The sequence below is a fragment of the Lactuca sativa genome, chromosome 7 (assembly GCF_002870075.4).
Source record: "Lactuca sativa cultivar Salinas chromosome 7, Lsat_Salinas_v11, whole genome shotgun sequence".
In the NCBI taxonomy this organism is placed as follows: Eukaryota; Viridiplantae; Streptophyta; class Magnoliopsida; order Asterales; family Asteraceae; genus Lactuca; species Lactuca sativa.
In genome coordinates this window covers 108523760-108547222 of record NC_056629.2, presented here as the reverse complement: position 1 = coordinate 108547222, position 23463 = coordinate 108523760, and the positions used below count along the sequence as shown (strand labels likewise).

General features: G+C 33.0%; 1 protein-coding gene across 1 annotated transcript; it reads left to right on the top strand.

Annotated features, from left to right (window-relative positions):
* The first annotated feature begins 10342 nt into the window (after positions 1-10342).
* LOC111920537 (transcription factor MUTE) lies at positions 10343-12874 on the top strand. Its single transcript, XM_023916122.3, has 3 exons — positions 10343-10559; positions 11358-11750; positions 12536-12874. The coding sequence occupies exons 1-3, from the start codon at positions 10464-10466 to the stop codon at positions 12611-12613; spliced, it is 567 nt and encodes a 188-aa protein (XP_023771890.1). The 5' UTR covers positions 10343-10463; the 3' UTR covers positions 12614-12874.
* The last annotated feature ends 10589 nt before the right edge of the window (positions 12875-23463 follow it).

Genomic DNA, 23463 nt, shown 5'->3' with positions numbered 1-23463 from the left:
TCAATTGTAGTCTGTTGTCAGTCGTCATAAATCGGAAGTCGGGAAACAGTATAGAGAGAATGATTAAAATTCATGTCTTATGTCTATACGATATCTTGAGAATGGAGGAATATATAATCCCTTATCTAAAGGACACACTATCTAATAAGATCAGAGTTGACAGCGGCTTTTGAAAGCTACGATTGCTGATCAGGTTCTGAAGTCATACGAAAAATAGTTATTAGACTTATCCAATTGGGAGATTGTTGGATTAGTGTCTAAGTCCATAACTATTTTGGTATGTACTTGACTCGATTATGAGCATGGTCCTTTTGGGTTGCCTTTACCATAGCAATATGTAGGATGAATTAAGGAGAGAAAGGTTTAATTATGATTTATTAATATATTATGAGAATAATATATTAAAGGAGAAATCATATTGTTTAATTAATATTAGTCAAGAATTAATTAAGAATTAATTTTGTGGCTAAAAGAGATTAATTAAACTTAGGGACTGGATTTGTAATTATAAGATAATTGCAATTGGGCTATGGATTACGTAAATAATATAGGTTGGACGAATATTATGGGAAGCCCATAAGGAATTTGTCCAAGGGATATGTTAAAGGAGTCCATGGGCTACTTCGGGCTTAAGCAGTCAGATTAGGGTTTCCTAGTTGTAAACCCTAATCGCCTACATGTATATAAAGGCCCCCTATGCACCAAAAACGTGGCTAACTCTTAGATTAGGGTTTCCAGCCGTTTTTGGTGTCTCCCCTCTCTTCTCTTTTTCATCTTGTTGCTTAGTAGTGTTTTTGTCTCCATTAGAGGTGCAAAACTTGAGGCACTAAGCTTTCTGAAGCCAAAGATTAGATTGTTATTGCTATATAACAATCAAAGGTCAGATCTAAACCCTATATTATGTTAATATGATTAATTGTATGCTAGATCTAGGGTTTATAGATTTGGATATTCAATTGCATGTTCATTAGACAAACTAGATCCAAAAGCTATTAGGGTTTGCATGTACACCATATGATTGATGTATTGCTCGAAACCCATCATTTAGGACTTATTGGGTCTCGGGACTTCATTCGTGGAACTTCTCATCCTTACACGTGTATTCGTTGAATCACCCACATCAGGTGAGTTCATACCCCCTTAATCAACTTTTTAAATTACTTTAAATGCTTTTATGGGGGGGGGGGGATACGAGTTGAATCATACTAGTTATTATATCAATTACATGTGATTAATAACTAGTATACAAATGGATTTCACTATACTTTTAGCTGTTTTGCCAAACAAACTACTTCAAAATGATTTCTCAAACGCTTTTACATGTTAAACTCTTTATCAAACTTGTTTTATATACTAAATCTTTCCTTTCAAATTCTGTTATAACTATGTTTCAAACAAAGGATTTCATGTACTTCAAACTATGTTTCAGACAAGGGATTTCTATTACTTTAAACTGTTTATGTCAACAAACTTCTTTTAAATCGTTTTATAAATTGAAATCAAGTCATCGCTTTTATTATTAAACTCTTCAAATGTTTTATAAAACTTCTTTTAAACTTTTATATTGTCAAATGCATGCCAATATATGTATAGTTATGTAAGTAATGTTTAAAGGACTTACGACTGCTAACTCGCTTTAATTCCTTTTCCTTGTTTGGATGTGGCCTTAGGGTATCAGTTATTTGTCCGAATGTCGTCTAAATATTAGTTACATATTATGTATACATATGTAGACATGAAAGTTCTATTAGTCTGTTCAGTGCCTTTGGGTAGCAAAGGCATACCTGCATTTAGTCACATACATACATTACTAGTAACAATAATAGGTATAGGTTAGGAGATACTATTTACTATTCCTAGTATAAGGAATCACACAAGAGTCAGTTCATTGATGAGTCTATATAAGTATACTACATAGTATATGAAGAGATACTATTACATATTATATGAAGAGATACTATTACATATTATATGAAGAGATAATACTATATACTATACAAGGAGAATTACTACATACTATACGGGACTGACCATCCTACACCTGGCTCCTAGCTATAGCAGGACCTGTTCATCGACGGATGTTCTCAGTTGTATTGTTCGGCGAGTTACCACGCTGTGTTTATCCGAGACAAAAGGATACGATTTCAATGATTATATAATTTTCCCTATTACTTTTATCTTGTGACACATTCACATAAAGGTTGAGGTAGACTATATTTTGATAATAATAGTTGTACATGGGAAAAACCTTCATTCATATAGAGAAGCAAACCTTCAAAACTGTCGGGTCTTGGTAGAAGACTACTTTTTATACTAGTAGGAAATATGGTATTTTCTAGGGTTTTCATACTTATACAAACTTTTTCATCAAACATTTACAAGTCTTTTCTTTATAGTTTTATGTTGTTTTTTTTTATCCATTGGTAGATCATATTCATTAGTAGGCATTGGATTGTTGTTGTAGGTCTAGTTATATTATATATACTGATGAAGTGTTTTTATTGGGCAGAGTGTATCTGTAACTAGAGATGGGCTGATGAATGAGCATCAGCATGAGGAAGTGCATGACATTATGATAGATTCCTCTATTTCTCAATCCCAGCATGTTGACTTGGAAAGAGAGTTGGCACCTTGGGTCCCTGATGATGATAATCTAGAATGCCCTGAATTGGACAATACCTTTGATCGTCATTGGAACAGGTTCCAAGTTCTTTCCTTCCAACAGTTTAGTGCATCTATAATCATATATATATATATATATATATATATATATAAATTTATAATTATGTAATTCACTATTTTATCTTCGATGTTTTGTGAAATAGGGTATGAATGAAATATCTGCTTTTGGTCGTGCCCATATTGGTATTAAAAGAATGGGTGAGCTTGATAGACAGATAGGGGACCTTGACTTGACTGTGTTGTGGTATGTAATATGTCAATTTTAAGTGTCTATGGTTATACTCTCTATCCATTCCATTTGGTATGATCTAGTCAATTAGTTCCTATGATTGACTGATCTGCTTATGAATTCTATGAGATATTGTGAACAACTTAGATTTGTTAAAGTACTAACTCTTTTTAGATTAAATATGAATAACTCAAAATAACAAGTGTTTTTTCTGATGTGTTTGCAAAGGAAATGGTGGAAGATTCACCTGGAATGGGTGTATTACCACAAGATGGAATGAATTTGAGCAAGAACATTGCATGCAAATCATGAACCTAAAAACTGGATACAACAAATCATGCCTGTAAAGTAAGCTTTTCCCTAATTTCAATATAAATTCAAAAAAATTCCTAGTTTCAATAATGCGATTCACATATAAATCACATGTAATTCATATATGAATTATATGTAAATCACATGTAATTCACATATGAATTAAATCGGATTCACATGTAAATCACATATGAGTTACATGTGCTTCACATGTAAATCGCATGTAATTCACATATGAATTACATGTTATTCACATGTAATTCACATATGAATTACATATGATTCACATGTAAATCGCATGTAATTCATATGTGAATTACATGTGATTCACATGTAATTCGCATATGCATCACATGTAATTCATATGTGAATCGTCTCCGATTCATATGTTAATCACATTTGTATTTTTGTAAGTGTTGTTGTATCAATCAAATTTTTTTTTTTAATTTTCTTGTAGATTTTGAAGAAATTGTGGTGAACAATGAAGATGCAAGAATGATAAATTGAAGAAAATATGGAAATATTGACACGAAAACATGAACATGCTTTGGAATTTTATAGCATTTTTTTTTTGTTTTTTATATTTTATTTTGTATCGAATAAATACTTATTCTATTGTGTTTAGAAAATAGTAAATAAAATGAGTTTTCTTATTATTTCCTTACAAATATTATAGTATATGAAATATGTACCTAAAATGTTGATTTTTTTTTCTTAAAAAATTATAGTATTTTTTAAATATTCTAGTTTTTTAAAAAAAAATTATTGATTTTTAAATGCTTCTAAATATATTGCAGTTTTTTTAAACATATATATATTCAATTTTTTTTAAAAAAATCATGTTTTCCATACAAATTAAAAGAATTGTACTTTTTAAAAAAAAATCGAAAAATACTCTTTTTAGAAAAGTCCGAAAATTTGATTTATAATGTAAATTTTTAGACCTTAATATTAATATTTCTAATAACACAAAAAATTAAACATTAAATGAGATTAGTAAAAAGACGATCATGCCCTTAATGAACTAATTTTGATCTAACGCTCCACTTTTAGTTTTCTAGTTCTCGGGTTCTCGGAAAACTATGAGTTCTTAACCGATATATATATATATATATATATATATATATATATATATATATATATATATATATATATATATATATATATATATATATATATATAACATCCTAGAAAAACCCTATGTATTATAGGTCAATGTTTAAAAAACCCTTATATTGTTTTTTTTGTACAATTTAACCATTATTTAGTTTGACCTTGATTGTTTTAATGTTTTGTGACCGGCTACTCTTAACCAACCGGTTATTTAATAAATGACGTGGTTTTTAATAGATGACATGGAAAAACTAGGTTAAATGAGTCCATCTGATTATTCTTTTCTTCAAAACTTGCGTTCCTCTGCTTCTTCTTTTGAGTTCTTGTTGTGCAACTGAAATGGGAGATCGATCATACGGATCTTCTTCTTCCTCCTCAACTTCTAGCTACAAAAATGTACTGTGTAAATTTGGTGAACAACCAATGATTTGGACTTCAACGACCAAGAAAAACCTAGGCCGACATTTCATTCGATGCCCTAATTCTATGGTATAAGAATTTTTTGAAGATTGATGTTGTTTCTCTGATGTTTACTCAAATACTTCATTTTTTTGTAGGATTCTTCAAAAGATTGTAAACTTTTTGTATGGTTGGATGAGGATTTGCATCTTCACATGTATAAGATTAAAGTTAATGGGTTGAATAGGAAGAATATGGATTTGTTTAACGATAATATGATCCTTTCCAAGAAGAATATGGAACTGGAGAAGGAGAACATATGTCTATAGATGAAATTGATGAACGTTGAGGTGAATTAAAAAAAGGAGAATGATATGTTCATGGTTAGGGTGATGTTTTGTATTGTTCCCGTTAGCATTTTCATTTGCTTTATACTTATGTAATATAGAAAGTTATGTTCATTTAATATCGCTAATTATGTAATAGGGCAGGTTAGGTATGTTAAAGTATTGTAATCATGCTTAAGCAATGTACCGTGAATCAATGTTTAAGCAATGTATTTTGAAGCCATGTAATTTAAATCCCTTGCACATTCATACTATCTTTCTGGTGTGGTTACTTTGTTTATGCTTGTATGTAATTATCCTTTGTATGTAATTATCTTTGGAATTAATAAAAAATATGTAATCTTCCTGGTGTGGTTACAGACAATAGTGGGTGTGGTTACAGACAACAGGGGAGCTTTCCTGAAAGTAATAACAAGTTGTCAAAAAAAAATGTGTTAGTGATCTAAAAAGAAAAAAAGTTAAGTGGGAACTTTCTTGTAAGTAATTACAAGGTGTCAATATTTAGTAAATTGTATCATAAACTTTTAACCAAATAGTGTAGCTAATGCATACTTAATTTTTTTTAACAGATGCAGCTGCCATTTTTGCATTATTTGATCCTTTTCAAGGCGTTTAGAAGCAAAAGATTATGTTCTTTGGATCAAGGGTAAAAACGGAAAACAGAAACAATAATTTTTTTAACAAACGCAACTGCCATTTTTGCATTATTTGATCTTTTTTCAAGGCGTTTAGAAGCAAAAGATCATGTTCTTTGTAGGAGGGGTAAAAACGGAAAACAGAAACAATAATTTTTTAACAAACGCAGCTGCCATTTTTGCATTATTTGATTGCGTTTAGAAGCAAAAGATCATGTTCTTTGGAGCAGGGTTAAAAACAGAAAACAGAAACAAGAAAAGGAAAACAAAAACACAAAAAATTCCTATAATGCCCCTGATGTGCAAATGATTATAGGTTCACATGAAAGGAAAAAACAAAAAAACAGGTTCACAGAAAATGAAAACAAAACACAAAAAAGGAAAACAAAAACACAAAAAATTCCTATAATACCCTCCATTTCAAGACTGTCATAGGAAAGGAAAAATAGAAAACATAATAAAATGGAACAAAACAAGTTATCTTACAGGAAATAAAAAACTAAAACTGAAGGATAATATGGAACAAAATGCAAAACAATTAACATAACTTGTTAAAGGGACATAATTGAATTACATTTCAATAACAAAAGAATAGGCATACTAGATTCCAAGTATCACAATTCATCACAAAATACTAGAGTTTTGTCCCATTTCGGCTCCTAAATCTATTATTCCAAATTAACAAAAGACTAGAGTTTTGTCCCATTTCGGCTCCTAAATCTAGTATTCCACCTACATCCTTATCCAGATGGCTTTCTTGGTTTGAGCTTTTCACAGATAATAGGTACATCAATTGCTATCCCGCCAACCACTTGAGATTGATCTTCCCAATTAGCTGCAAAAGATATCAAAGTATTACATTTAATATAAGTTAGAATACATACATACATATATATATATATATATATATATATATATATATATATATATATATATATATATGAAATTATTTCTTACCATTTTCAATATCAAATTGAGTTTCAGGCACTCCATCATCTTGAGTTATAAAACTCCTTCATCAAATTGTGAGTCAGGGAAGTTGCATCATATGTGTACTTTCTCCCCTTTCCATTTCAGCCCTATATAGTTCTTCCTCAAAATTATCAAACATGTTTTATAACTTCATTTTCCGTTGGTGAATCAAACATTTCATCTATAAGTGACCTTCCTCCTCTACCACCACTTGTACCTACATATGATCCTCTTCCTTCTCTTTCCCTAATTGGTCCTCTTCCTCCTCTCCCACCACTTGTAGTTGGTTGTTTTGAAGGTGCTTCATCAGAATGTGGTTTTTTAGGCCTACCAGGAGGCTTCTTTTCCTTAGGAGGGGCACAATCTTTTCATTCTTGCATGTCCTAGCATTGTGCCCTTCTTATAAACAGTTGTGACACTTCTTTATTTTTCCTTTACCCGAAACAGTTGAATACTTTGTCTTTTTTTCAGTTTGGTCTCTTTTTCTTTTAATAGAAAGCCTACCTGGAATCCTGCGTTCTTTTGAGGGCAATAGCTTATCATATGGAGTTTTAACCCATAAATTGCTTCCATTTAAAGGAACAATGGAAGTGCTATAATCCAAGTGATACTTTTCCTTCTTGAACCAATCACTTACATAGTCAAGGAGATTTTAGTGGGTATGGTTTATAGCCACGCATGTATGTACACATGGAAGGCCAGACAAAACCCATAGCCTGCATGTGCAAGTCTAACCTGCCAAGTCTACCATATATCCTTCATAACCATTTCTAACCTCCAATTGAGGCCCACTTGGGATAACCATCCAATTCCTATCAAATATGTAGAGTTAGTATAATATTTCTACATTTTATTATAGAACAATACAGTTTGTAAAAGGGAAATGATCCATACCTCATGTTTTTGTGCCATTTTTTCATCTTTTTAAGTATATATCTTTGGAGCAACAACAATTTTCCATGAATTTGTACTCCTTTTCATTGCATCAAACCTCTCCATCACATGAAGTCTAATCTCTTCTAACATGGTTATCAATGGTTTCCCCCTAGCACCAATGATTGTAGAGTTAAATGACTCGGATATTCCGTTTTCTACAGCCTCACATGCCCTATTTGTTGCAAAATAGGCCCTACACCATGTTTTAGGATTCCTTTTCATGAGATCATCATATGCATCATTGTTCAACTGTTTCATCTTTTCCATATTGTTTTTGAATTGTTGATCTGTTGTGGACATCGCAACTTCCCAAAACAAGGTTTTATAAATCTCTCCACTGAAATGCTTATAGAAATTGGCACAAATATGACGGGCACATTGGCGGTGCTCAACATGTGGCATCACCTCCTTCACGGCTTCAAGAAGACCCTGTATTTATATACAATATAAGTAGGGGCTATTTTGATATAATAGTGGGATGTTTTGCCATAAGCAGGGACTGTTTTGTCATTTCTAATATGTCAAAATTTTCTAAAAAGTGTCCAAAAATGTCCATAGGGGTTGTGTTAACATCGGGGCTGTTTTGTCATTTCTAATATGTCAAAATTTGCTAAAAAGTGTCCAAAAATGTCCATAGGGGTTGTTTTAACATAAGGGTTGTTTTAACATAAGGGTTGTTTTATCATTTCTAATATGTTGAAATTTACTAAAAAGTATAAAATTACCTTATGTTGATTTGATATTAAAGTAACCCCATTTCCTTCAACTGTTTCAATATCCGATTGTAGTAACTTGATGAACCACTTCCAATTATCCTTATTTTCTACATTCACAACCGCCCATGCGATGGGGTAAATTTGGTTGTTTCCGTCTCGACCAATGGCAGCTATCAACTCCCCTTTAACTTTCCCTTTTAAGAAACATCCATCTAAATCAATCACCTTACGACAACCTTTCAACCATCCTACTTTTAAAGCCTTCAAACAAATGTAGAATCTTTTGAAATATTTTCCATCCGGATTGACATCAACTCCAGTTTCAATAGTGCTTCCTGGGTTTGATCTCAAAACTTCATTACCATAATCCCATATCCTAGCATATTGATCAACCAACTTGCCATCAATTAGTGTAAAGGCTAATGCCCTTGCCCTTTCACATTGACCTCTGCTAAGCTTTAAAGAATAATTCTGTAAAAAATCAGCTTTCATTTCTTTGACTTTTGTTTTAAGGTTGCGAATTAGGTCATTAAGATAATGGTTAGCAATCCAACCCAGAGTTATCAATGACCCGAGGCTGTATTTTCATGCACAAACATGTTTCTTTTCCAAAGATTTCACTTGCCAAGTAAGTTCATTCCCCATCCAAGATTCCCAACATCTAAATGGACACTTATTCTCATCACCTTTTTTGCCACATCGTACTAATATCCTAGAACGATCACACTTGGCAAACCTTAATTGGTAACCATTAGCCACCGCATAATTTGTTAGACAAAGCTTGAACTGTTCTGGGCTTTCGTACTTTTCCCCCAAGTGTGGTTCCATTTTATTCCAGGGTATCCTGGGGTTGTCTACAAGATATTGGTCCCTAAATTTCTAACCTATATCATCTCTTTTGTCAGATTCTTCATTTGAAAAGCTCCATTCAGCATCATCAGATGATATGTCAGGCAATTCCACTTCTCCTTGTACCAAATAATTCAAAAAATGATCCCATATTGTTTTGTCCATTGTAGAAGCAACATATTCTTCTCCATCAGAGTCATCATCATCTGTTTCATTCAAATCCTCCATATAAACTTCAACTTCGACATTTGAAGTTAAAGTCATAGCTGTTGGTTAAGATTCCTTAAAGAATCAATGCAGACAAAGAAAAAGTAAATAACACATGCAACCTATTATAGAAGACAGTGAACGAGAATTTCAAGTCGATTACCTTTTTTTATTGTGATTAACCATTGATTTTACCGCTGATTCCACAAAGCTTTCCCTTGACAAACCCTTTTTTTTTACAGAATGATCGATTGGAGGTGAAAAGCGAGTCGATGTACTGGAGTCATATGACACGTACACTAAAGAGATCAGGAAACCTAGGTTTACCAAATAAAATAGATATATCACACGGTTTGGAAAATAACAGTGGTTTAATCGAACAAAGAAATAATATAATGATTTTTTTAAGCATTAACCAATAATATATAGGGTTGATATATATATATATATATATATATATATATATATATATATATATATATATATATATATATATATATATATATATATATATATATATATATATATATATATATATATATATATATATATATATATGGCCGACGGTTGACTACAATTATTTTTTTCTTTCATAATTCATGAGCATGCATGAGCACAAGGCAATGTGCATGACAAATATGAGAATTAACCCCCCGCGGAGGCACGTAATATTCCCCAATATCATAAAGCTACACCAAAACTATATATATATATATATATATATATATATATATATATATATATATATATATATATATATATATATATATATATATATATATATATATATATATATATATATATATAGAGAGAGAGAGAGAGAGAGAGAGAGAGAGAGAGAGAGAGAGTAAAAAAATAACTAACTAACCTCACGAGACTGCAACACATAGCATTTATAAGAACATAGCTTGTAGTATGCAGTACACTTACGCACACACACACAAACACAAACACAATCCACACACGTAAACACACCTTATACATATATCTATATTTCTCCACATACGTCGACTGTGTGTCTTTCTTGACCCAGAGTGTAGAAAATACCTTTCCGAAGGATCGCAACATGTCTCATATAGCTGTAGAGAGAAATAGGAGAAGGCAGATGAATGAACACCTCAAGGTCTTGCGATCAATGACCCCATGCTTCTACATCAAACGGGTTGGTATATTCCACTCTTTAATGTCGAACCATGCTCAAAGTGTTTGTAATTCCATTCATAAGGCAACAGATCTAGGCTTATTACATCATTAGGGTTTTCTTTCTATGGTTGTATGCCGCAGTTGTTTATCAATGTTTCTGTCATATGGCATAGCCATGCGGTTTCCTTCTAGTCTCTGTTTTGTGTTTCAAAGTGGTGCTGCATAGAAAATTACCAATTATATGATTCAACAAACTATAAAACTTTAATAAATCTACCTATTATCTTTTCAAGGACGCAGACCGATATAGTGATTTCATATAATTCTCAAACAAAATTATAAGCATACTTGCTAGAACCAATCTCTCTACATGCTAGCCATATTCTTGCGTATTTAGTTAGTAAGTTTTTTTTCGCCTGAATTGACAATGATTTTATTGAAAATTAACAACTACCAACATGTGTTTAGGGAGTAAGATGATTCTTAGTAAGGATTTAAATTTCCTTAAATGTCGTGGACGACCCAGAAAAAAAAACCCCTTATCCTTATTATACGTTTTTTATTTTTAAATAAATATATATACATATATAACTTATATAAAAAATTGGATCTTGTGCACCCGCACACTTACACCTCTCTACGCCCCCATGGTAAATAAAGTACTGCTACAACAGCGTATTCAAAGTCATATAACATAATCTAGTTTATCACGGTTTCTTTCAATATGTTCCAAGTCTATCACATTTGTCACATGGGATGCTTTCATCAATGATAGACTAAGTAGGATTTATTTTCATTTGCGCGCCTGATATGGTAGGGAGATCAAGCCTCAATCATAGGAGGTGTAATCGAATTCATCAAGGAGATGCAACAAGTCTTACAATCATTGGAATCAAAGAAAAGACGTAGGAGCATAAGTCCTAGTCCTGGTCCAAGCCCAAAGCCATTACTGCAACCAAGCACCCCGCAATCAGAACGATCTATAGTTGTACACGAAAATATCAAAGAACTGGGAGCATCTTGTAATTCACCAGTTGCGGACGTGGAAGCAAAGATCTCGGGGTCAAATGTGGTCTTGAGGACAGTATCACGAAGAATTCCAGGTCAAATTGTGAAGATAGTCAATTTGTTGGAAAATCTTTCTCTTGAGATCCTACATCTAAATATCAGCAGCATGGAGGACACTGTCCTATACTCCTTTGTTATTAAGGTACACAGCATTTCTCATTTTTGTTAAGACTCTTAAAAGTCCTACGTCCAAGGTAATGAAAATAGAAACATGTCGTGATATCATCCCCAACAAGATTTATTTAATTATAAATGAAAGATATTCCTTAACAAAATTAACCAATTCGCCTATACATCTTTTCTATTATTAAACAATTTTGCATCCATGCACATGAATTACGAAGAGATTAGGGAAATAATAAGCCATGCCCAAGGACACTGTTGAGCATCCTCGTATATCATGAGCTGATAAATGAAGATTAAACCTGAGACCTAGTAATGTATCCATATTCGTAACTCGTCTTGTTTTCTCTTGTAATAAGCTAAAATATATTCATTACTTTTAGTTGATAACACAAGAGTAAACTAAGTAAATAACTACGTACGCCCATATTTAATCTTAAACCCACAACACCAATTAGCTTTAATGGTTGGATAGGTTCCTGTTTTACATAAGACTACTAATGTCATGTATGAATGCGATCGATACGGGTGATAACCGACATGATTGTTAAGAAAAAAATTAATTGATAAATGATATACCCCTCATGCTAACAAATCAATCAATAATAGAAATTCAATCTTAGTGGACAATGAAAGGAGATTGTAAGCACCCTTCTGAAGGATTTAATAAACCTATTATCTATGCTAATTTACCTTTGTAGTATATCCTCGTGCGTATCATAAACAAATTATTTTGATGTCATTCATCTATATTCAATTTGTGTGTACTAATAATATGTCCACTGGATTAACTTTATCCTGCAGATAGGACTCGAATGTCAACTTAGTGTTGAAGAACTTGCAATTGAAGTGCAGAAGAGCTTTTCACTTAATCTTACTTAGCTCCATGCATCCATACAATCACTTATGTAATCTTCGATCTGGTTGTGGCTTCGTTTAAATTTATATGTTCTAAATAACATGAAGCACGTACCATGTGTGTTTTGGTTCTTAAAACCATAAATAGTAATCACTGAGCCACTTGCAACCCTTTTAATTTTTCATTATCGAAGAATAGATTTGTTTCAGCTTTAATTTTCCTAGAACTATTATATTTTCAAACTGGCCTTCAATGTAATAATAAAGTATTGACATTGGAAGTTATGTTTTTTCCTTTCAACGTTTATCTCATGCAACTTTCACAGTTCTCTTTCCTCAGCACCTCTCTCTCTCTCTCTCTCTCTCTCTCTCTCTCTCTCTCTATATATATATATATATATATATATATATATATATATATATATATATATATATATATATATATATATATATATATATATATATATATATATATATATATATATTACCAGCCTTGCTTTCCCTTCCATAACACGATCAATATATTTTGTATCGATGATAAAACAATGGCAATCCATTATGCCTATGAATACCATAAGATATGTATCTAAACGGTGGAATGAAATTGGATTGCACATAGTTAATCTTCCTACATGCTACTGAAGTTCATAAAATGTGCCTCATATGCCGTCGCGATAACTTTGTTGATGAGCTCCAAGAACTAACCACACCACACACAGGATGGAGATCGGGATCAACGAATCTTAATTAACAAAACTACTAAGCTAGTCTTGTTGCTTTTGCTTTTAATAACTATACCATTTGCTTAGAGAAACAAAGGGACAGAGTTGAATCCAGCACCACCCATCTTCTCATTAGGTTGGTTCTCAAGGGTAATCTTTCGATTAAGCGAGACTTCTACCAAAAATCATAGTATCATTTCATTAATATTTCATAAAGCAATCACTAATCTCATTTATAAATAGATAAAGTCATTTATCAACCAAAACAAAGTTTGCATTTATTATTCTCTATTTTTGCATTGGACAATCATAAATCAATGAAAGTTAATACAATAGTGATTTTAATTCCAACCAAAATTCCTCAAGTACTTAATGTGTTTCCTAAATAAACTATTCAAAAAACCTACGGGTTACGGGACGGCTTTGGATATCTGTTGATTCGGTGGATAAGGGTATGAGTTTGATTATTCAAAATTTTTTAAACGGGTTTGGATCAAGGTCGATTCGTTCCAAATCTTCTCCATTGCCAAGATTGGAAGTCTAGAAGTCAACTCCACGAGTCCTATGTAAAAATAGTTTGGTCTTTGGCTTTTTCCCTTTGGACTTTCGATTGGAATTAAAATTAAAAGTTAGACATGATATATACAATATAAACATATAATTCTAAAATTTATATGGGACGGATTATAAACGGAGCGGGTTGGTGATGATCCATACCTGACCTTTTTAATAAAAGGCTTAGCGGGTACGGGTCGTTACGGGTAAATGAATCAAAAACCATGCTCAAAACTCATATAATTCTTAAGGGTTCGGATTGGATCAGAGTCAAAACCCACTCCATTGCCAGACCTATTTCAAGCCCAACCCTCCCATTAATAATATTATGTTTTTTGTGGAACCCATATTTTAACATCATTCTAAAATGTGAAATTTTTTTTGTCAATAAAAAAGGAAAATATGCCTAGCAAAATGCTAGAAGAAAAGCATCAAAAAGCTACAACACAATCCAACATTCAAGTCAAGATATTGTTTGTTTATTAAAAGGTCACATGGTTGCAAGTGTTTTTTTGTATCTGCAAAAGAAGATATAGATGCTACATAAATGATATTTATCACATTGATCATAGATCATACTAAAAAAAACAAACTATGTGAAGGTGGTCGTGGCAATGTATATCTAGACTAAACAAGCATTGGGGCAAACATATTTGGTGTCTAGGGGGAGCCACCCCTTGAAGGCTAATCGATATCAAAGTGTTTCAAGGACCAGTTTAATCATAGTTTATAGGTTTTACCTTATTAAAATATTTTAGGTCTATTTTGCTCCTAGTGTGGCTTTATATGAGTGTGTATACAATCCGGTTGTATCAATAAAAGTCTCTCTTTCATGTTTGCCTGTGAACGTAGTCAGTAAGTTTGATCGTGTGAACCAACATTTATTTAAGAACTCGAGAACCAATTTTCCGAAGAAAAAAATCTCAAAACACCTCCATAGGACCTAGTAAAAGATCTGTTATGCTTGAAAGTCATATTAAAATGACATTGTTAATTAGCATATGATCCTAAAGGGTTACACTAACAACAATTTAATACAATTGAGTATTTATTACAAACTGGTTTTAATAAATATTCATAAACTATTATAATTAAATGGAAAAATATTTATTTCATAGAAAAAAAATCAATAGCAAGTAACATTATGTTTCATATGGTATGAATAAATATATCATGTAAAACATCTTGAACTAGATAAATCTTTTTGTCTTTTACAAAAAGGATTAAACTTTTTATTTTATATAATTTAATTTATGAAATATAAAAGTCATCCTTTTCCTTTTTCACTTTATTGCTGAGAATAGAGAGAAATAAAGAAAGGCCATGGCCCTCTTGTTTGTTTAATCAAAAGTATTAGGCATGCATGCATGGGCAATAAGATGGTATAGTGTCAAAAGTGCTTAGTGGGATAAGGACTCATGGATATTGATTCAACTTTAATACTACTCTTGAGACCTTCATTTTGGTCACTCTTGTGAGACCAAAACCGTAGATCACTCCCTCTCTCTCACTCTTCTCTTGCGAAAGTGTTAGAAGCTTCAAATTACTTGTGTTTGCTCTCTTTGAATCAAACTTGGGTTTGGTTCAAAGCTTTAGAGTTCAATCTTCTCCATCAACTTCCTAGCCTCCCCTTGTGGATCTAAAGAACAATAAATGTTGTTGTTTCTTCATATCTTTTATGGTTGGTGTTTTATTTCAATTTTTTGGAAAAGGATCATTGATAGGTTGTGACTAGTTTATAATTGTTCAAAATATTCAAGTCTTCCGTTGCAGAAACCTTATGTTTTTTTAAACTATTTTTGAAGTAAAACCTAACAATTGATATCAAAGAGCCACCAAACAAGTTAGGTTAGATTTTTTTTTTTGGAAAAATTTAGTTTTGTTTACTTTTGTAAAATGTTTTGTAATGTTCTTTTATTCATATGGTATCCAATAATAAGTAACTAGTTTTTCATCTTTATTATTTTATGTGATATATTAGCTTTAGACTAGGTATATTTTATGTAAAATGTATCAAAATGAAGAGGAAGACCATTTTGAAGATGATGAATGACGCCAACCGTTTTATATGATTTTTATAAAAGTTCATAACTTTTATAAAAGACTTACAAAATTGCAACAAAGTAGGTTGTCATTGCAAGTGGGAGCATGAACTCAACGTGGAGTCAACATGAAGATCATTTGGTCCCTTTTGTGCCTTTAAGAAAGGTCGTGGCATTTTTATGTTGGCTCACAAAAGTGTCAGCCAGGTCATGGTTTGTTTATGTCTAATGCATGTTTGTGTTGTTTATTTTTTTAAGTAAATATTTTGTGTAACTGATAATTAAGCTTTTCACAAACTCAAACTATTTTTTGGATACAATAAACATGACATTGAGTTTGGTTTTCAAAATGTAAAATGTGAACTTAAGATGTAACAAGTTATAGTTTTAAAATAAAGACAAGTTTTATAAAAATGTTAATAACGACAAATTTGGAAATAGTAAATTATAAGTCTAAAAATGTTGATTTTGAAACTTATTGAAACTCCAAAGTATTAATAGTAAAATGAAGTTTTATTAAGTAATATAAAAAGTTCTAAAAGGCTCAAACTCAAACCTAATATTAGATACTAACTTTAAAATTTAACCATGTCAAAATAAAAATATTTATGTGAACCTTAAAAGTGATTTTTTAGAAATTGATAACATGATGAATTGGATGCTTGGAATTATCATGATGTCACATATTTTAGAATAGAATAATAAAAACATACCTTTCCAAAAAGAAAGTTGTCATAACTAGCAAATTAACTAGGAAATTCTATATTTTTATAAACAATAAAACGACAACAATTGTAACCATAACTTGAAAACATGTATGATGTCTATTCAATGTCAACAAACTTCCATTAAAAATCCAATTGTGAGGCCCAAAAACTTTATACAAAACACTTCAAATAGTCAACTAAGGATTGAAACCCTTAAGAATCCCAGTTTAAGTTCATTATGGACTACTATTTTCTTTATTGGGCCTAATGGAACAATAAGCTTCCAATTTGACTATTTTGGGCTTAGAACCCTTAAATGGGTACTAATTGGACCCACTTTCATGAAACTTAACATTTTGGGCCATAATGGGCCTTAAATGAATTGGTTTACACCTAATGGGACTTGTTGTGCCGTAACTAATCTAATTAGCCCTAATGGGCCATAAATACATTCTTTTATGCCAAATTGGGCCGTGAATACACTTAAGGGCCCAATGGGCCAAAAACCTTCTCTATGAACCTCCTAATTTCGAACCAAGACCAGAAATGGGCCAAATTAATCCACCTCTTTCCTCTTTAGCCCATTCTCGGCCTAAGTAAAAAAAAGAATTAACAGAGGATTAAAAGGAAAGTGACACCTCATAATTACCCAACATGTTTCTAAGCATTATACTCCATACATCCATGCAAGAGTTGCATGTATCAAGGAAAAACCATTTCCTTTTCTCCTTCTCGGCCGAGAATCAACACACACACACACACACACATCCTTAATTATTTTTGCAAGAACTCTCTCAAACATTCTCAAAAGTCTTTCCTTTCCCCCTTCAAATTTTCAAAGAACTAAAGTGCATTCAAGAGGATCCTTTATTAGATCATCAAATCTTTGGTAAGTCACTACTTCTTCCTTCATTCTAAGCTATATCATTCTTCTTAAATATTTATTTCATGATCCATGCTCTAGTCTTCCATTGAACTCGAGATCCACACAAGGAAAGTTTATTAAGGCCAAAAATTACATCATCTTCTTCTACTTCTACTCCAAAACCGAAACATCAAACCTCAAGGTGAGTTCATACCCCTTTATTTCGGTTTTCATATGATTTTGGGGGAGAATACAAGTAAAAATGTGTAGATCTATGTGTTATATGCTTGATATGTTTGATTTCTTGATTTATATGGTAAAAATTTGTTAGATCTTTACATATCTCGACATCTTAAGCAACAATGTGTGAAAATCCATGAACTAAGACACCTTATACATCATATTATCAAGATAAAAGTTTTTTCATGTTTAAAATATAAGAATTCAAAGCAAAAATCTTGTTAAGGGTCATTTTTATCAAGAAAACAAAAGATAAGGGTAAAAAGTGACATTTACGGTTTTATAAGGACTAAACAGGTCATACATGTATAAATTTTTTTTATGACAACTATGTTTCTCAAAGGGTCAAAAGTGTAAATTTTAGCCTAATGGGCTTAAATTTTGGGTCTCACGATTTGGGCCCAAACTTGCGAAAAATAAAGATTTTTGGACTAAAAATGTTACTTACTCAAAGTTTGAGCCATAAATGTAAATAAACCAAATTCAGGGTTGAAAATAACATTTATTTCTAAATTGGGACTAAAAAGGCAAAGTTTTTGAGAAGCGTGCCGAAAGTGTAAAACTTACGGGATAATGGGTCAAAACATGTAAACTTTTATCAAATAAGGGCTAGAAATGTTAAATAATTATATTTTGGAGTGAAATTGCAATTTAAGTTATTATTGGACCAAATATGCCAAGAAAAATGATTTAAGGACCAAAAATGTTATTTTTCATCAAAAAAGACTAAAAATGTCATTTATGCTAAAAAGGGGCTGAAAATGTAACTTTATGTGAAAAAGGGGCTGAAATGGTCAAATAAATATTTTGGGTCAAATATGTTAATTTTTAAACATTTGGACCAAAAATATAAAGATTTATAACATATGGATTTAAAAACTTATATATATAAAACCATAGTGTTATTATAAATCAAACATCGAGTATTTTAACTTTGTAATTAAATGCTTTGTGTAAAACAAACCCTATACTACAATTAATATCTATAAACGGATAAACGATACGATGGTTGGGCCTAGTATTTCCTATTGGTGCTTATTGGGCCTTCGTAACCTAATTATACGATTATTAGGCCCAATATAATCAATACATGTTTATTGAGCCTTGGTGACCCAGTTACATGCCTAATAGGCCCTCATTAGATTTTATATGCTATTGGGCCTTAGTGGCCCATTTACATTGCTAATATGACTTGAATTATTCATCATCTACTTGATGGGTTATAACGTGTCCGGCGCATACTCGACAGCCTGGAAATAACTTACATGATTAGTGGGCCACAGATTGTCCTTTTTTGAGTTTGTTCGGCTTTATTCATTCATAAACACTAAATCATTAAGCGGTTTGGAAATTCAAAATATACTTAACGGTATACATATTTATGGGGTAATAATTGGGATCTAGTGGGAATTATCGGTTGGCACCAACGAGTGTTCGGCCGTAGCCTGTAGTTATAATTAGAGTCTCTTGGAGCGAAAGCGAGACTTTGTGTATAGATCTATACGAGGGTGTCACCCCCACACCTGAGTTGTTCGCTACAGTTAAACTCGGCCAGTCTAGGGTGATAAAATCTTGATCAAAACTGGCATTTGGAAAAATGTCAAGACATGCGAATTAGTCATTTATCATGCATGGTTATAGCGACTCATGTAGAGATCCATTACCATCTATACATTCATGGGAAATCAATTCCATACATCGTGGCTATACAAAACAACTCACACGATAATGCAAATATTACCATACTGTTTTAGATCGGAAAATATCGGATTTTCCGGGAAATACCATCATTCACTTTTTTTTATTTACCTCAAATACAAAACAAGGAAAACTTATTGGACTCAGTCGTTTATACATGTTTTGAAATCACACACACACACACACACACACACATATATATATATATATATATATATATATATATATATATATATATATATATATATATTGTAACGCCCATAAAATTCAAGCCAAATTTAAACTTTTTAATATGTTTTTAAACCATTAATTTATTATAGTTTGTTTTCAAAATATTTTAGACATCACAGTATTCCCAGAATCAATCATGAAAATATGAGGAGGTGCACGATCACACATTCGCCTTTCCGTAATCATCAGAAGTGCCTGAAACAAAATCAACAACTGTAAGCCCAAAGCTTAGTGAGTTTCCCCAAAATACCAACGCCATACAAACATAACCATATCATATAACCAATACAGAACAACATGCATAATGAGTTGTCAGCCTGACTGGACCGCCTCATAGGCCTTCAGTCTATCTAGACTGCTGTCTGAGCCTTCGACACGTCTGGACTGCCTCGCAGGGCCTACAACCTATCCGAACTGTTCGTCGGGCCTTCGGTCTGACTGAATCCCTTTGCAGGGCCTTCAGTTTGTCCGGACTGCCCTAGGTATGTTGACCTCCAACACAAAGTAGGACCACATCAGCCCAACCCAAATCAAACAAACATGTGTACATAAAATCATACACATGCATATATATATATATATATATATATATATATATATATATATATATATATATATATATATATAACAGTCATACCAATCTAACAGATCACCAATCATAGCAACATCTTATAACCAGGATACCGATCTAACAGATCATAATAGCATACAACATCCTATCTACCAGGATACCGATCTAACAGATCATAACAGCATACAGGCATACCATAACCAGGATACCGATCTAACAGATCAAAATAGCATACAACATCCTATCTACCAGGATACCGATCTAACTGATCATAACAGCATACAAGCATACCATAACTAGGATACCGATCTAACAGATCATAATAGCATACAACATCCTATCTACCAAGATACCGATCTAACAGATCATAATACAAGCATACCATAACCAGGATACCAATCTAACAGATCATAATAGCATGACAACACCCTAACTACCAGGGTACCATTTAGCAGAGCATAACAACATAACAACACTCTAACTACCAGGTCATTAAACATATCACCATCCTAATTACCAGGATGCAAATCAATAAGCATATCATGCAATAAACTCGAATACAAATCCGGTAAGGGCCGGCATTGGTGCCTTAGAACCTGCTGATATAGTGAGGAGAACTCACCTGACACTGCTGAAGTCCCGCAGGTAAAACTCCAGTTGCTGGATGACAGCTTCTCGAACTGTCAACATCAAACAATACCCAATTAATAATTGGTCCTAAGCCCAAAGCCTAACTCACACACCAAAGGCCCAAAAGTCAAGTAATGGGCCAAAGCCCAACATATGGCCTAATTTTCCAAATTAGGCCCAAGCCTATACATGGTCTTATTCTGAGGCCCAACATCATGTAATCATTAAGGCCCAAACTGTGGCCTATCTATGGCCTAATTTTCCATATTAGGCCCAACTCTCATATGGGACTTACCCTAAAGCCCAACAACATATTCTAATCCATATGATTATTCTTGGATGGCCCATTAGTAATCCCATAACCAAGGCCCAATGGGAAAAGCCCAACTCAAGGCCCAACATAAAATGACAATTAGGGTTAAGTGTTTCTAGTTAACCCATTAAGGACTTAATGCCTTAAGTCCATTATTTCTTTAACTTAATTCGCCAATAATTATTATTTAATATTTCAAGTTATTACAAAATTCCAGTGTGTGCGTGTCCCGACCAATTCCCGTAAATTAGGGTTTTCCAAACCCTAATTAGGGTTTCCTACCCCATCTCAGCCCATAATCAATTGGTTGGGCTTTTAGGTCACTTTGGGCCTCATTGGGCCCATTAAGTCTCATTGGGCCCACTAGGGTTTCTTAGGGCCCATTAGGGTTTCATTGGTCCCACAATGTCCAAACATCCCTCAAACGAGGTCCAAACGCAATCAAGACACACCGCCACCCGACATGGCGGCCGGTGGCGGCAGGAAGCGGCAACCACCACTCTACGGTGGTGGTTTGGGTTCTCCTTTTCATTATCTCTCTTTGGTTACAAATTTTAATATTATCCACTTAACACACACATACACTAATAACACATACTAATTACACACACAGCCACCTCACGGTGACTGGTGGCGACAGAACTATGGCAGCAGGCGGCTGTTGGCGGTGGCGAGACGAAGGCGGCCACAATAATGCTTTCTATGACAGCCACCATGGCCGACATGCATGGTGGTTTTTCTCGAGTCTTTTTTGGCCAAACGGACCTACATCTGCCTCCCTTCTAACAACAGTGGCCTTTTAATGGAAGAAGCATCTGATTCCAGCCACCCCTGTAGTGGCGTGAGGCAGTCGATTGGAGAGGAGAGAAGAGAAAAGACGACATGGAAAAAGAACTCGCATCAGCAGCGGTAGTAGCGAAGACCCAACGGTTCGTTGTCCCTATTGGTGTCACACCCCAAAACCAAGAACGACGGAAACGTTCTGGGGCGGAGGACGTCATGTATAGTATCACAACACAGTAAATGTAAATAAGCAAACAACATCATCCATTGCATTAAATATATAATTTTTAATACAAGTGTGTTCTGTACAGTTATAGACACCAAAAATAATGTATAACAAAATAATATGAGATGAGTCTTGAATGCACTCCATCTTCTCAAAAGCTGGCCTCGGTACCTGTCTACTGATGACCTGAGAATACAAGTTATTTTGAAAGAGTTTATCAGCATTAAGCTGGTGAGTTCATAAGTATTTTAGTGTCAAGGTTTCTTGTAAAAACGTTTGAACCTGTCTCAATGTATTAGTCTGTAAAAATGTAAGTAAATGTTTGAAAGTGTTTGTAAAAGTTTGAATCACTCAGAAAATCCTATATTTTCTATAAAAGTAACCTTCTACCAAGGCTAGGCTGTTTTGTAAACCTTTCTGTTGTAAAAGTGTGTGATTACCCAAATATAACTATCATTTGTTAAAAATATAGTTTGTACATTAATGCTTAAGTGAGGTTATCACTAAAATATATAATGGGTAAATCATTGTAGTACTGTAGCTTTGTATATTAAGACTACTGCTGTACTAAATACTACTACCTTAAACCGGATTTATATTAAGGTTTATTGTGATTAATTGCACCATGCTATCGACTGATAATCAACGACATAATGAATGGTCGTAATAAAAGAAATGACGTTTGGCACCCGTAGACCTGCAGGTCCGGCTGTAGCTAGCAGCAAGGTGTAGGATAGTCAATCCAGTATAGATCTATACGCAAACTCACGCTCTCCCTCCAAGAGAATTCTGGCTACAACTCGGGCCATGACATTTAAGGCATGCCCGATACAGTGGATCACAATTGTTCAGTATTCATGTATATGTATTGTTTCTCGTATATCTGTATATGTATGGTTTCTCGTATATCTGTATATGTATTGTTTCTAGTATATCTGTATATGTATTGTTTCTCGTATATCTGTATATGTATTGTTTCTCGTATATCTGTATATGTATTGTTTCTAGTATATCTGTATATGTATAGTTTCTAGTATATCTGTATATGTATTGTTTCTCGTATATCTGTATATGTATTGTTTCTCGTATATCTGTATATTTATTGTTTCTAGTATATCTGTATATGTATTGATCCTGCGTTACCCCGATGGTAACCAGCTAATGATGTACTGTTGAGTATGACTATGGAAGTACTTTTATGTCTATACATGTATATATGATATATAAGTAATATGGAAATGACCTTCGGAGGGTCACCCGAAATCCCACCAGACCACATCCAAATCGAGGA